This window comes from Garra rufa, chromosome 19, assembly GCF_049309525.1.
Source record: "Garra rufa chromosome 19, GarRuf1.0, whole genome shotgun sequence".
Taxonomy (NCBI): Eukaryota; Metazoa; Chordata; class Actinopteri; order Cypriniformes; family Cyprinidae; genus Garra; species Garra rufa.
Window position 1 is genome coordinate 12,889,421 of NC_133379.1, and position 17,223 is coordinate 12,906,643.

At 35.4% G+C, this 17,223-nt stretch overlaps 1 protein-coding gene across 1 annotated transcript in view; it reads left to right on the forward strand.

Annotated features, from left to right (window-relative positions):
• The window catches only part of jade2 (jade family PHD finger 2), a 118,980-nt gene that overhangs the window by 75,170 nt on the left and 26,587 nt on the right, over positions 1-17,223 (forward strand). Inside the window, exons 7-8 of the mRNA XM_073824123.1 lie at positions 13,211-13,327; positions 14,670-15,182. Of these exons, the coding sequence (XP_073680224.1) occupies positions 13,211-13,327; positions 14,670-15,182 (630 nt within the window). The remainder of the gene's footprint in view (positions 1-13,210; positions 13,328-14,669; positions 15,183-17,223) is intronic.

A 17,223-nucleotide genomic window follows, 5' to 3' on the forward strand; every position in this document is an offset into this window, starting at 1 on the left:
CATATCAAAATGTAATTTTTGATTAGTAATATGCATTGTTAAGAACTTAATTTGGACAACTTTAAAGGTGATTTTCTCAGTTTTTTTGATTTTTTTGCATCCTCAGATTTCTGATTTCAAATAGATGTATCTCAGCCAACTATTGTCCTATCCTAACAAACCATACATCAATAGAAAGCTTATTTATTGAGCTTTCGTATGATGTATGAATCTCAGTTTTGTCAAATTTAACCTTATGACTGGTTTTGTGGTCCAGGGTCACATATATGTAGTTTTCTGCTTGTTCTAAGTATTATGGAGTGACAAAATGAGATGCCTAAAATTCCTTCTTTAAAAACCTTTGACTCTAATATGTAAAAAAAAAAAGTTTGAAACTGACTTCATCTAGTGTTTAGATTTTTGTACTAGAAATGTATGCAAATTAGCGCATATTTCATTAAATAATGGCTCATTTTCATATTAAAACCTAACATTTTAAAAAACTTGTAATACAAAAAATATTTGCAATTATCAATGTAATCAATCAACTGAGTAAGTAAGATGATAACTATTAATTTTTTTTTTTACCCTATTCACCTGCAGCGTCTCGTCTTAAACTACTGTATATTGATATAAACTGTAGAAACAGCTTCAAAACATATATAGATATATTAGAAACTTAATATACCGCACAACTCTATGATGTGTGCTCATTTTTCTTTAAAAGTACTGAAATGATGGAGCTGGTCATGTGTGTACAAATGTAAATTCCTGGCTTTGATTTCAGCCTCTCATTTTTTGCATAACTCCTCTCACTCCCACATACAGTATTATCTAAACTCCTCTAAGTAGATCAGAGTTGTGTTTGGACGTGGAGAGTGTTCCCTGTTTTGTAGAAAGCCACAATCTTCAGGCTTAAAGGAGTAGTTCACTTTCAGAACAAGTATTTACAGATAATGTACTCACCCCCTTGTCATCCAAGATGTTCATGTCTTTCTGTCTTCAGTCGTAAAGATGTGATGTTTTTTGAGGAAAGCATTTCAGGATTTCTCTCCATATAGTGGACTTCTATGGTGCCCCCGAGTTTGAACTTCCAAAATGCAGTTTCAAAGGGCTCTAAACGATCCCAGCCGAGGAAGAAGGGTCTTATCTAGCGAAACGATCGGTTATTTTCTAAAAAAACATTTACAATTTATATACTTTTTAACCTCAAATGCTCGTCTTGTCTAGCTCTGTGTGTACTCTGTGTAGAGATTAAAAATTCATGCTAGAAACATATTAACAAGCATCACCAGTGGCACTGATGTTTTGTTTGAGGCTGGAACACTCTTGTTTGTGCTGAGACTGGGTCAATATCACCATAGAGAGACTTTCAACCCTCACAATACCCAAAACATTTGGTCTTAATTTTTTCATTCGCTTTATGTCATAAATAGTAGACACTCAAGTACTACAGAAACATATTAGGTGAACGCCCACCCATTTTATAGATAATTATGGGCCATTATTCGAAACATAAACCATAAGATATGTTATGTCATGGACATATATGTTACTGTTAAATACGTTTTCATTGCAATATTAAGATGCAAATTATATTTTCGGAACGGTATAATGTCCCTTTCCTACACAGGATTATTTGTTTTCTTTCAACGTATAAATGCATAAAAGATTTCAAGCAGTGTTGTTTTTGACAACCATCTTAGATTTAGTCTTAGTCTTAGTCTTTTTTTGGACTAAAATGCTTATTAGTTTTAGTCAAATTTTAGTCACTTCTAAATGTGATAGTTTTAGTCCAATTTTAGTTGACAAAGTCAAAAAGGTTTTAGTCTAGTTTTAGTCAAAAAAGGGGGGGAAAAGTAGTCTTTTAACAAATTAATGTAGGTCAGTAAGTATTTTGCTGTTGGGTAGTGTCACTTATAAGTTGTGAAAATAGCAGATCTATAGTTCAACTCAATGTGAGCTTCCGGATCGACTATTTTCACCAGTAATTACAATAATGAAGGAATGGTTTTAGACATGAAAGACATATATTTGAAATAATGTGCAAACTGCTGCCATCATGGTTAATCGTCTGTCTGTCTGAGTGACAACAATGTGACGTGTTGAGCGTAACCAAACAAGGATGGAATGCTAAAACGCTTGCCATACTAGTATAACAAAGAGTATTTAATGCTAAAACGGCTTGCCATAGTGGCAGATACTTTTTAGGTTTTAATTGGCATGCACAATAAGCAGAAATGTCATGCATTTTAAACGTCTGACGGACCACCCACTAACATTTTCGTCTATTCTCGTCTCGTCAACGAAAACTCACACACGTCTCGTCATGTTTTAGTCATCAAAGAGCCATTTTTATCTCGTCATCGTCTCGTTATCATCATGAAAAAAAGTGGCATCAACGAAATGATTTCGTCATCGTCGACGAAAACAACACTGATTTCATGTAAATCTTCAGACTGATCTGACTCCAGTTGCTATATTTTTTCTAACTGACTTACGGTTTTCCTAAAAATGACGATTAAAACTACATTGACGGAATGTTCAAATGAGCCAACACTATTCAAACTCATACTCCCACAATCCCTTGAGACTCAATTAAACTTACCTTCTGTTATATTTCTAATACATTTAAACTCATATAAACTAACTTGCTAATTATGCTAGTAACATGCTAATCATGCTAGAAACATATTAACAACATGCTAGTAACAAGCTAATCATGCTAGAATCATGTTAGTAACTTGCTAATCATGCTAGAAACATGCTAGCAACGTGTTAGAAACATGCTAGCAACTTGCTAATTATGCTAACAACATGCTAGTAACTTGTTAATCATGTTAAAACATGATAGCAACATGTTAGTAACTTATGTTAAAGACATGCTATCAACTTGTTAAACATGCTAGAAACATGTAGGCAACGTGCTAATCATGCTAACAACATGCTAACCATGCTGGAAACATAATAGCAACATGCTTATCATTATAACAACATGCTAGTTACTTGTTAATCATGCTATAATCATGCTAGCAACTTGCTAACCATGCTAGAAACATGTTATAAAAATGATAACAACTTGATAATCATGTTAACAACATGTTAGTAACTTGCTAACCATGCTAACAACATGCTAGAAACATACTAGCAACGTGTTAGAAATATGCTAGAAACATGCTAGCAACGTGCTAATCATGCTAACAACATGCTAACCATGCTGTAAACATAATAGCAACATGCTTATCATTATAACAACATATTAGTTACTTGTTAATCATGCTATAATCATGCTAGCAACTTGCTAACCATGTTAGAAACATGTCATAAAAATGCTAACAACTTGATAATCATGTTAACATGCTAGTAACTTGCTAACCATGCTAGCAACGTGTTAGAAACATGCTAGCAACTTGCTAATTATGCTAACAACATGCTAGTAACTTGTTAATCATGTTAAAACATGATAGCAACATGTTAGTAACTTATGTTAAAGACATGCTATCAACTTGTTAAACATGCTAGAAACATGTAGGCAACGTGCTAATCATGCTAACAACATGCTAACCATGCTGGAAACATAATAGCAACATGCTTATCATTATAACAACATGCTAGTTACTTGTTAATCATGCTATAATCATGCTAGCAACTTGCTAACCATGCTAGAAACATGTTATAAAAATGATAACAACTTGATAATCATGTTAACAACATGTTAGTAACTTGCTAACCATGCTAACAACATGCTAGAAACATACTAGCAACGTGTTAGAAATATGCTAGAAACATGCTAGCAACGTGCTAATCATGCTAACAACATGCTAACCATGCTGTAAACATAATAGCAACATGCTTATCATTATAACAACATATTAGTTACTTGTTAATCATGCTATAATCATGCTAGCAACTTGCTAACCATGTTAGAAACATGTCATAAAAATGCTAACAACTTGATAATCATGTTAACATGCTAGTAACTTGCTAACCAAGCTAACAACATGCTAGTAACATGTTAAACATGCTAGAAACATACTAGCAACGTGTTAGAAAACATGCTAACAACTTGCTAATTATGCTAACAACATGCTAGTAACTTGTTAATCATGTTAAAACATGATAGCAACATGTTAGTAACTTATCATGCTAAAGACATGCTATCAACTTGTTAAACATGCTAGAAACATGTAGGCAACGTGCTAATCATGCTAACAACATGCTAACCATGCTGGAAACATAATAGCAACATGCTTATCATTATAACAACATGCTAGTTACTTGTTAATCATGCTATAATCATGCTAGCAACTTGCTAACCATGTTAGAAACATGTCATAAAAATGCTAACAACTTGATAATCATGTTAACATGCTAGTAACTTGCTAACCATGCTAACAACATGCTAGTAACATGTTAAACATGCTAGAAACATACTAGCAACGTGTTAGAAAACATGCTAACAACTTGCTAATTATGCTAACAACATGCTAGTAACTTGTTAATCATGTTAAAACATGATAGCAACATGTTAGTAACTTATCATGCTAAAGACATGCTATCAACTTGTTAAACATGCCAGCGACATGCTAATCATGCTAACAACATGCTAACCATGCTAGAAACATACTAGAAACATGCTTATCATTATAACAACATGCTAACCATGCTAGAAACATGTTATAAAAATGCTAACAACTTGATAATCATGTTAACATGCTAGTAACTTGCTAACCATGCTAGAAACGTTATAAAAATGCTAACAACTTGATAATCATGTTAACAACATGCTAGTAACTTGCTAACCATGCTAACAACATGCTAGTAACATGTTAAACATGCTAGAAACATACTGGCAACGTGTTAGAAACATGTTAACAACTTGCTAGTAACTTATCATACTAAAGACATGCTATCAACTGGTTAAACATGCTAGAAACATGCTAGCAATTTGCTATTCATGCTAACAACATGCTAACCATGCTAGAAACATACTAGAAACATGCTTATCATTATAACAACATGCTAGTTACTTGTTAATCATGCTATAATCATGCTAACAACTTGTTAACCATGTTAGAAACATGTTATAAAAATGCTAACAACTTGATAATCATGTTAACAACATGCTAGTAACTTGCTAACCATGCTAACAACATGCTAGTAACATGTTAAACATGCTAACAACATGCTAGTAACATGTTAAACATGTTAGAAACATACTAGCAACGTGTTAGAAACATGTTAACAACTTGCTAATTATGCTAACAACATGCTAGTAACTTATCATGCTAAAGAAATTCTATCAACTTGTTAAACATGCTAGCAACGTGCTAATCATGCTAACAACATGCTAACCATGCTGTAAACATTATAGCAACATGCTTATCATTATAACAACATGTTAGTTACTTGTTAATCATGCTATAATCATGCTAGCAACTTGCTAACCATGTTAGAAACATGTCATAAAAATGCTAACAACTTGATAATCATGTTAACATGCTAGTAACTTGCTAACCATGCTAACAACATGCTAGTAACATGTTAAACATGCTAGAAACATACTAGCAATGTGTTAGAAACATGTTAGCAACTTGTTAATTATGCTAACAACATGCTAGTAACTTATCATACTAAAGACATGCTGTCAACTTGTTAAACATGCTAGAAACATGCTAGCAATGTGCTAATAATGCTAACAACATGCTAACCATGCTGTAAACATAATAGCAACATTATAATCATGCTAACAACATGCTAGTTACTTGTTAATCATGCTAACAACATGCTAGTAACATGTTAAACATGCTAGAAACATACTAGCAACGTGTTAGAAACATGCTAGCAACTTGCTAATTATGCTAACAACATGCTAGTAACTTATCATTCTAAAGACATGCTGTCAACTTGTTAAACATGCTAGAAACATGCTAGCAATGTGCTAATCATGCTAACAACATGTTAACCATGCTGTAAACATAATAGCAACATGCTAATCATGCTAACAACATGCTAGTTACTTGTTAATCATGCTAGCAACATGTTAACGTGCTATCTATTTATCTACCTCTGACAGACTTTATTGCCTTCAAAATATTCAAACTTTAACCTTTTAAAACTACTTTGAGTAGTCTCTTATTTAACTAAATATTAATAGGAGAACAAAATTTCAAAATTTTATGATTTGACTATTCTGCTGTCATTCAAATTTAATGAGACATAGCAAAATAACACACATCCTCTTACACAACACTTTTAAAAAATCTGGAAAATGTATCTAAAGAGCCACGTAATGCTTTTGTTATGAATATAGAAACTTAGCCTAATATAATACACCCTTTCATAGTCATTTTTATGTTACGTTATCATGGCAAATGAGTTATTTATCTACAGGACACCAAAAGGCACCCAACAGTGGAAATCAAATGAAATATTGCATTATTGCAGCTTTAAACTAAACTTAACATTTGAAGGCATCTGAGCATTTTAAATCACCTAATTATAGATTATAATAAGGAAGAACAGAATGTTTCTTTCCCCTCTACATACTCCAGCATATTATTCATTAGAAATGCATTATTCTCGACTGTAAGCTGATGTACGCTCTCCATGCCACAGTGCATGTATTCAAATAATCAAAATGAAATTCATTAGTTATCATTTCCATTATTTATTTCCATTGTTGGTTCAGATGTAGTTGAACTTTTGAATGAATTTGGCTTCACAAATGATAAAAGATGCAGTAGGCAGTAAAAGCGCAAAGGAAATCACCCCCTAATCGCTACAGAACTCATTCACACTTATTCATCTGCAAGACACTTTGCTTTTGACGGAGTTAACTTGTAATTAGCATGCAATAATGGATGAATTCTAATTGAAGTATTTCCTCGGCTCGTTTAATGTCTCGTGGCGTGATTGAAAGGAAAGCTTTTCAGCCGGAAATGTGAAGTTGTTCGGTCAGGTGGAGGGCAAGATGTTTTTGTAAAGGGGCGCCCTATTTCGCATGCAAAAGGCTGCTGAATATTTCAGTCAAAGGAGGACAAAAGCAGAATTGACAGGAAGAGGAGGATTCAAAGAGGGAATTTTGAAAAGCCTGGTCAAAATGGCTATTGCAGTAACGTTTAGAGAAGCTGAAGAGTGAGGCGGGAACAATGGCAGAATGACAGGGATGTAGAGAGCCACAAAAGCCAGTGAAAAGACGCACAGAAATCACGTAAAGGGCTGATGAATGAACTGAACTGAGCACATGAGCTGCTGCTGCTGCTGCTGAGCTGGCACGTCTTCAAGATGCAGTGAATTCAGATCTACACCGCCCTGTTCCCTTTGATTTCATCCGTAACACTTTGGGGAGAAATACTGTACAGTATACAGTTGCAAAACAACTCCTTGACAGGCTTCATGAGACTAAACTAACATACAGCTCAAGGTGTGAATGAAAGTGGTGCTCAGTGTCCCTGCTGAAGATTCAGTTTTAGTCTGCATTGAAAATAAGTGTCCTAGTTTACTATAGGTAGTTTTTTACAGGGAGGCTCCCTGTGTGCCCATGAGGGATGTTCAGATTAAACTAGTGGAATCACAAAATGCAATGTAACCCAATGCAGATTTATTTAGTAGTAATAAAATGCATTTATTTTTAGGGCAACACTTTATTTTAAGGACCAGTTTTCACTGTCATTCCGTGTCAAATCAGCCAAATTTCAAAAACTTCCCTGGCTTAAATTTTTGATTTGTGCTAATATTTTTTTTCTGAGGAAAGGTAGTCATGCATAGTGATGAAAGCCAAAATATTAAAGGATAACTATTGCCAAAATGCAACCTGGGCTGTTTTTTTTTTTTTTTTTTACTGTAAATGAGACAAACTTATATCTAAAAGCATAATTACGACAAACGAGCCATTTTTGAGATTGACCGTGATTTCGTTTTGTGGTCAATGGCCGGTGAATGGGAGTGCTAGGGGCATAACTTTGAGCGCATCAAAAACGATATTTTTACAACACTAAGAAGGCTTGACACTCCATGAAACTTTGCTGGAAGTATGGCCTGGGTCTCTACGCAAGAACTCCAGCATTGAGAACATTGTTTGTGTACACAGAGTTTACTAAAAAGAAAGGTTTTGAACAACTCGCTTTCACTGTTTGGGTTTCTGCTCGCGGCCGTCTTGCCAGTCAAGAAGTGTCGATCTCCGAATGCGAATGAATGGACTCCATAGGACGAAATATTAGGCTTATATGAGGCTCTTTTTACAACTAGAAGGTTAATATTGTTTTTCACTTGCGACAAAACAATGAATTAGCCGTGCATTTATATGGAAATATGCTTTAGTAGCTATCCATCTTTACTCTCCTCGCATTCGGAGATCGACACTTCTTGACTGGCAAGACGGCTGCGAGCGGAAACTCAAACAGTGAAAGTGAGTTGTTCAAAATCTTTCTTTTTAGTAAACTCTGTGAACACAAACAATGTTCTCAATGCTGGAATTCATGGGTAGAGACCCAGGCGATACTTCGAGCAAAGTTTCATGGTGTGTCGAGCCTTCTTAGTGTTATAAAAATATCGTTTTTGATGCGCTCAAAGTTATGCCCCTAGTACTCCCATTCACCAGCCATTGACCACAAAACGAAATCACGGTCAATCTCAAAAAAGGCTTGTTTGTCGTAATTATGCTTTTAGATATAAGTTTGTCTCGTTTACAGTAAAAAAAAACAGCCCAGGTTGCATTTTGGCAATAGTTATCCTTTAAAGGGGTCCTATTAGGCTCCTTTACAAAGTCTTTATTTTGTTTTGGGGGTGCTGGGTGCACTACAACATGCTCTCATGCTTGTTGGTTCGAAAAACGCATTATTTTTTAGATAATTTACGTTATTACATTAGCTTTCTCTGACACAAATGACCCAATTAGTTCCGGGTTTGATGAAGGTCTGCCTTCTGAAAAACGTCTTCAAGATGCAGTGAATTCAGATCTACACTGCCCTGTTCCCTTTGATTTCATCCGTAACACTTTGGGGAGAAATACTGTACAGTATGTGTTCATGTCACAATGCAAAACAACTCCTTGACAGGCTTCATGAGACTAAACTAACACACAGCTCAAGATGTGAGTGCTCAATGTCCTGAAGATTCTGCTTTAGTTCATTTGTTCTTTGCATTGGAAATAAGTGTCCTAGTTTACTAGTTTTTTTTTTTTTTCCAGGGAGGCTCCCTGTCTGAACATGATGGATAGCAGGGAATGTTCAGATTAAACTAGTGAAATCTCAAAATGCAGTGTAACCCAATGCAAATTTATTTAATAGTAATATGCATTTTTAAGGGGTAATCGGATGCCCATTTTCCACAAGTTAATTTGATTCTTTAGGGTCTCAATGAAAAGTCTCTAATATACTTTGGTTAAAAATTCTCAATTGTAGTGTTAAAAAAACACCCTTTTACCATGTCAAAATCAGCTCTGCAAAATATCAGCTCATTTTATCGCATGGCCCCTTTAAATGCAAATGAGCTCTGCTCGCCCCGCCCCTCTCTGCTGTGGGATTATGAGCTGTAATGTTTACTTTAGCCACGTTTAGCCACGTTTATCGGCGAAACTTGCCAACAAGCACATTATTAAGAAAGGCCATTTGCAAAGATGCATAAAAAACCCTTATACTCACTTCTGCTGTGGGTGATGCTGCATCACAAATGATTCACACGAACATAGATGCATATGTAGATCGGGATCAGCGCTTTCCTTTTAAAAATGAAAGTAACATTGTCCTCTGCCTCTTGAGCAGCTCAGATATCGGGAGTAAATGACGACTGCTATGTTCATTATTACATCCAACAACAGAACACCTCAATCGCTCAATTAGAGTCTTTCTCTGCACCTGAGTCGACACAATGGCGATCGTATTCGGACTGTTTCAGCTCGGTGAGGGCGGGTCTAAGGTAAGATGCTCACGTCAATCAACTGTGTGCCGTCACAACGACAAGAAGCTGAGAATGACCTGATTTTAAAAAAGGGGATATTACTTTTAAAGATTAAAAAAATACCACTGGCTGGATTTTTATCATTGTAGGGTGGTTGTGTACACAAACTGCCAACACGCATTAATGTTCAAACGACATGTAAAAGTTAGTTTTGCATCTGATGACCCCATAAAGGACCAGTTTTCACTATTAGGTCATTCTGTGTCAAATCAACCAAATTTCTAAAACTCTAAAACTTAGATTTTACTAATATTTTTTCTGAGGAAAGGTAGACATGTATAGTGATGAAAGCCAACATATTAAATGGGTCCTATTATGCTCTTTTACAAAGTCTTTATTTTGTTTTGGGGGTGCACTAGAACATGCTCTCATGCTTGGTGGTTCGAAAAACGCATTATTTTTCATATAATTTACATTATTACAATAGCTTTCTCCCCAGGCTAGCACAAATGGCTCGATTCATTCTGGGTTTGGTGAAGGTCCGCCTTCCGAAAAACCAAATGTGTTGTGATTGGTTATTTTTAATATAACTTCGATTGCATTCATCTGAAAGAAGGAAGTCATATATACCTAGAATGCATGGAGGGTGAGTAAATAATATGCTACTGTAGTGTTGTTCCTATCATCAGCCTGGGAGATCGCAATACATGATATCATTATTATGTTAATGTATTTAATAGGGCTGCCCGATTTTGGCAAAATCATAATAACGATTATTTTGGTCAAAATCACGGTTATTTAACACAATTATGACTGGGTCCAAAACTTTATACTAGTGATTAATGTAAATATAGCAATACAGCAGAAAAAAAAGATACAAATATATTTTTAACAAAATTTTAATGAAAAAAATACTAAATACTATTATGCAAGTCTAAAGTAGTCTTAACAATACTACAGAAATTGAATGTAATAATTTGGATGTAAAATAAAACACTGTCTTTACTGTAATAGTTAAACATGCTTTGTTCCTTATTAAAACTACAAGATTTCTTCATTCAAAGAGCAGTGAGTGATTTTTCTCTTTGTATTTTAACGATTTATTAATATTAAGCACAGAGACGGCAGGAGGAATATTATTTGTTGGTGCTTTAAGAGCCACACGGATCCAATATACTGTTACACACGGATTTTCATTCTCAACCGTTTATGATCATTTAAGACATAACTGACAAGGGTTTACATGAATAATCACCAAGCGCCTCGTTTTGACAGTTGATGTGCACACCTTGTGCTAAAAGATAACTTTTATATGTCTGTGTTCTGCTCCCTCTCTGAGCGCATACACAGAACAGTGCAAGTTTTCTTAAACACAACATCAAAGAAACGTTAATAAATCAAGCACGTCCCGTTTTATCAAAAGTCACGTTACATGATTTCGCTGATTTGCATTTGTGAAATTTGGCTTTCATGGAGGAGCGAAAGCGCACCACTGGTAAAGGGCAGAATGGGGCGCAATAATTATTTCATCCCGATTACTGCTTTTTCATGATTGTTTGAAGCAGTAGTCTAAATCGAAACTTCGACTAATTGCACAGCCCTAATATTTAAAGGATAACTATTGCCAAAATGCAACCTGGGCTGTTTTGTTTTACTGTAAATGAGACAAACTTATATCTAAAAGCATAATTGCGACAAACGTGTTTTTCACTTGCGATAAAACAACGAATTAGCCGTGCATTTATATGGAAATATGCTTTAGGAGCTATTCATCTTCACTCTCCTCCTCTCTGCGGCTTAATGAAGCACCCCAGTTAAAGTTAGGCGAATCCCCCACCCGCCAGCGTTCGTTGTAGTTCTTCAAAAGGGATTTTTAAAAAACTAAATATCTCCCTTTGGAGTGGACTTTGAGATTTGTAACTGTAGATGTTTTTTATGCCCAAACATACACACCACACACTGGCTAAAGTTCAAAAAGTGAAAAAGCATAACAGGACCCCTTTAAATGTCATGGATGAATATTTACTGAGTAATCCACTTTTTTGTAGAGGGAGGTCAAAATGAAAATTTTCACCTTAGATTCAAAGTTAAGTTATAGAAATGACTTCAGAAAGATGGAAGCATTATTATCTCATATTTACACAGAGATTGATACTTCTATGAGTAAAATATGTTGGTTCTAGCAATTCTTGTTGCATTATGTGCCAATGGTGACCATTCAAAAATGGGGAAACGGCACTTTTCAAGTTTTTCTCCAAAGTTTGCTCGCCTGTAACTTAAAGATATTTGAATACCCTTTTAGATATTGGGTCTTAACAAACTTTCCTTCTGGTGTCTTTACTTTTAATGCCCTATGAGATTTGGTTCCAGAGATATTAGAATTTCAATATGGCTCCAGGAGTAAATCTGTAAAATGTACAAATTTTCAGTGGTCAAAAACCAAATGTGGGTCAGTCCGAAAAAAATAGAATACTGGAATGTCTGAAAAACAAATAATGTGAAAACTAGAGATGTATTTTGTTTCTTTCTGTCAAGACAACTGCATTGACATACCAGTCGGAGTGCCATAAATATTATTTTTCCAAAGTGTGCATGCCTATAACTCAAGAAGTATTAAAAATGTCACAATATGATTTTAGATTCTAGTTATTTATAAACTTTTATCTTAATTTGAATCTTAATTTTCAAGGTCCTACATCATTCAGTTCCAGAGATATGGGTATCTCAATGAGGCATAATGTCCAGATTGTTGAATGTTACCCATTTTCAGTGGTCAAAAACCAAATGTTGGTCAATTTGTATACAGCTGATACTTATTTTATTTAAAGAACAATGTCTGAAGAAGAAATAATGCTGAGATTAGAATTGTATCTTGTTTCCCTCTATCGAAACAGTTGCATAGAACATAGCTGTCGGAGGGCTAAAAGTGCACTAAAATGGTCTAGTTGAGGCACATTACCTTGCTTTCTGTAGTCTATTCATAATATTCTATATTTAAATCAGTAAAAGGTGTATTAAGAAGAAGGGACTGTGTTCATTTTAACAGTTCTGAAGCTAGTCATAGTTAGCTACAGTTTATTTTTTTACTTTTTATTTGAATTAGTTTTTGTTTACTTGTTATTGATTTCCCTGCCATGCTTTAAGCTTTGCATATTAAATATTTAGAAAAATGCAAATGTGAGCTGTTTAAAACTGTAAAATGAAACACACACACACACTAGTGACTCCAACAAAAATCGAATCAAATAGAGTTGAAGAGATTGCAATACTTTTTGATGTGTTAACTGGGTTGAAGTGTTTTCTGACTTGTGTTGTTTCTTTGTCATCAAAGGTGAGCATTGGCTGCCCAGAGAAGATGGAGCCTATTACAAAAGTGTCCCACATCCCAGCCAGTCGTTGGGCCTTGTCCTGCAGTCTGTGCCGTGAGCACACAGGTACATGTATACAGGTGAGAGACATGCTGCTTTTCAACACTTGACACAAAATCTATTTGTATAGCTTTTTTTTGTTTACAATATCTTCATGATTTTAATTACATATAGCAGAGTAGGGGTGTGCCATAATATAGATACATTAGAAACATAGGTACAAGCATATCATGAGGATAGTGCATGTACAGTTGAAGTCAAAAGTTTACATACACCTTGCAGAATCTGCAAAATGTTAAATATTTTACCAAAATAAGAGGATCATACAAAATGCATGTTGTTTTTTTTATTTAGTACTGACCTAAATAAGATGAAAGATAAGGTGAAAACTTTTTGAATTTGAAGATCAGGGTAAATTTAACTTATTTTGTCTTCTGGGAAACATGTAAGTATTGTCTGTAGGTGGAAAAAATATGATATTTAGGCAAAGCAAGATATTTAGGCAAAGTAAGAAAAATGTACACGCCTTCATTCTGTTCAAAAGTTTTCACCCCCGGCTTTTAATGCATTGTTTTTCCTTCTGGAGCATCAGTGAACCTTCTGTAATAGTTGCAAATGAGCCCCAAATACACAAAAATGCTGAAAAACCAAAGAATTTGTAGGACCTGAAGGATTTTTGCTGAAGAAAAGCAGGCAGTTTAACTGTTCAGGACAACTATCAATAAACAAAAAGCACAGCTGTGGACCATTCAGGTAAGAATACAGAATTAAGAATCAAGGGGATGTAAACTATTGAACGGAGTGCAGCATGAGAGCATGACGTCATTTAAAAGTTTCATTTAAAACCCTAAACTTTTAAAAGGTCCTGTATGTCAAACCAAAAATGAAATGTTTAAAATAAAATGTTTTTAAGAATTCACATGAAGCCTAATTTAAAAAAGCCTAACTAAAAAAAAACACAGCTGTGGATCATTCAGGTAACAACACGGTATTAAGAATTAAGTGTATGTAAACTTTTCAACAGGGTCATTTTTGTAAATTCAACTGATATTCTCTCTTGTGGATTGTATGTAAACTTATTTTATGTGAAATATCTTATTCAGGTCAGTACTAAATAAAAAAATAACATGCATTTTGTATGATCCCCCTCATTATAGTAAAATAATTAACATTAAGGTGTATGCAAATTTTTGACTTCAACTGTATGTGGGTATAGTAACACATACTTGTTTATATAATGAATGCAAAAATACAAATACTTGCCTTAAGTCTTGGTAAGAGTATTGCAATATAGCATGTTGTATTATGATATTTGAAGCTCAAAAGTGCAAAAGAGTCAATAATGCAGTTTTAAAAAATTGTATTTTGTGTATATTTTTTTTTCGAAAGAAGCACTCTAAACATGTCGTTCTGCATTTACAGTGCTGCATGCCATCCTGCATCGTGGCCTTCCACGTCACCTGTGCGTTCGACCACGGACTAGAGATGCGCACCACTCTGGCAGAGAACGATGAAGTGCGCTTTAAATCGTACTGTCTAGAGCACAGCAGCGTCTCGCGCTCAAACGCCGGAGGGAATTCAGACAGACCCGAATCGCGGCACGCCGGTTCCGATCTGCCAGTGTCGCTTTCGGATCGTGCGAAGCAGGACCAAGCAGAACTGGAGAAAGCTAGCCAGCGCAAACAGAAGCTGCAGGAGCTTGAAGATGAGTTTTACAAATTAGTGGACCCCAAGGAAATTGCAGAAAGCCTTTCCCTGCCAGATGCCCATGTGGACTTCCTCTACCAGTTCTGGAAGCTGCGGCGAAAGGCCAACTCCAACCAGCCTCTGGTGGCCATCAAGAGGGATGAGGTGGACAATCTCGCTCAACAGGAGCAGGATGTTTTGTATCGCCGTCTGAAGCTCTTCACTCACTTGCGTCAGGATCTGGAGAGGGTGAGTAAAGCTGTCCTTTTCACAGTGTTGACAAAAAGTTAGTTGGTTTAAAAATGACTTCATTATTGACCATAGACATTAGGGCTGCACGATACATCGTTTCAGCATCGTCATAGTCACATTGCGGCAGTCACGATGCTCTGCAAAATAAAAATAAAATCATGTGTGTCTGATTTAAAAAATTACTTTCTATATTTTTAAACTTTCTATTCACGGATCTATATTTGTCTAATATAAAGTAATTAACTCATATTTAAGGGTTCTTTAAAAACTACAAAGCACACATTGCTTGACCTACTTCATGCATGCAGTCTCTGTGTGCGCACATACTCTTTGGTGCACATGACGAAATGAGCGCGGGACGGGAGAGAAGCACCGAAATGGAAGATTTGGTCGCAAAAAGAAACGCAACGTCGGTCATATGGAATTATTCTGGATACAAAAACGACGATGCTGACCAAAAACAGGTGCTTTGTCGGGAGTGCCTGGCAGTTGTTGCCACAACTCGCGGAAACACTACGAATTTGTTTGACCATTTAAGTCGGCACCACAAAGCACTGTATGACGAATGCAAAACCAGATCAGATTGCAGTCCAAAGCAAAAAAACTATTTCGGATGCGTTTGCCAGTGTGACAGAAGCGACAGAAAGATGCCACTTAGGGCTGGGCGATATGGCAAAAATGTAATCTCGATCATTTTTTCCCCATATTGAACGATAACGATATACATTTCGATATAAGCTGTTGATGTTGCCAGCTTTAAAATAGTATCCCAACAATGACTAAAGCCACAAAAATGAAAGGGTTCATTAAATTACATTTAAAGTATAGTTTATTAACAAAAACAGATTACAGATTTGGCCTTAAAAATTAAAACAACTTACTAAAATAAATTAAAAAAATAAAAGTTGTGACAGAGTATGGTAAATGAGAGTAAATGTACAAAATGTAAACATAAAATTATTGTAAAAACATAATTTGTAACACAATTATTTATTTATTTATTTATTATTATTAACACAATTGTTTATTTTCTCTATTATAAGTTGAGCTATTTAAATTAGAGGCAACCACTGCATTTTGAAACAATCTACAGTATAAATAACAAAAAATTACGACAGTTCTTTCTTAATCGTATTAAGTGCAGACAATTCAGCCATAATCTAAGTAGGCTACTCTCTAAATATTCAAATTTCAAGCATGATACAGAGCTATAGACATACACAACCTATCATAGCCTACATACTAATAACAGCCTAGATATGTCAAGTAGCCTAATTTGCGTGCATTGGGGGGATTAAAACTGCTTTTGAATGCGCGTGCGTTTTTTGCTTTCGGTTTCAGTTTTAACAATCGCGCCAAACTCTCAGCTGAGCTAAGAGTCACTTTTCAGGTAGCCAAACCACTTATATAACGGAAATCGTGCTACCTTTTTTGTCGACAATTTCAACATCTTTGGATAATAACTCGAAGTTAGTTTCACTTTCGTCGCTGCTTCCTCTCTCTTTTTTTGTCGTCCTGGTGTTAAGTTTGCTTCACAAAGTGCGGTAGGAAATGAACTTTGTACTTTGACGTGCACACGCACACTGTACGCTGATTGGTTGTTGTCGCATATTTCTGCTGTGTGATTGGCTCTTAGATTAATCCATATCGAGCAAAAAATGTCTAGAGCCTATCATCATTATTAACATAAATTTTATCGCGATTCGATATGATGTCGTTTATCGGCCCAGCCCTAATGCCACTGATGCTATTACATTTCACCTTGCGAAAGACATGGTACCAATAAACACGGTCACCAAGCAGGGTTTTACAAACATGATCCGCTCGCTTGACAAGCCTCATGTTGTGCCGTCACGCACTTATTTTTCTCAAATTGCCATCCCAGAGCAGTACAACAAATGCAAGGCACAAGTGGAATATTATGCAGCAACAACCGCTTCAATGAGTAAATTAATGCATACAGAAGCGCCAAATTGGTGTATTTGAATATTTATATTTACTTTATGCAACAGTTCTGAGAAAGAAGCCAATTTTTTCT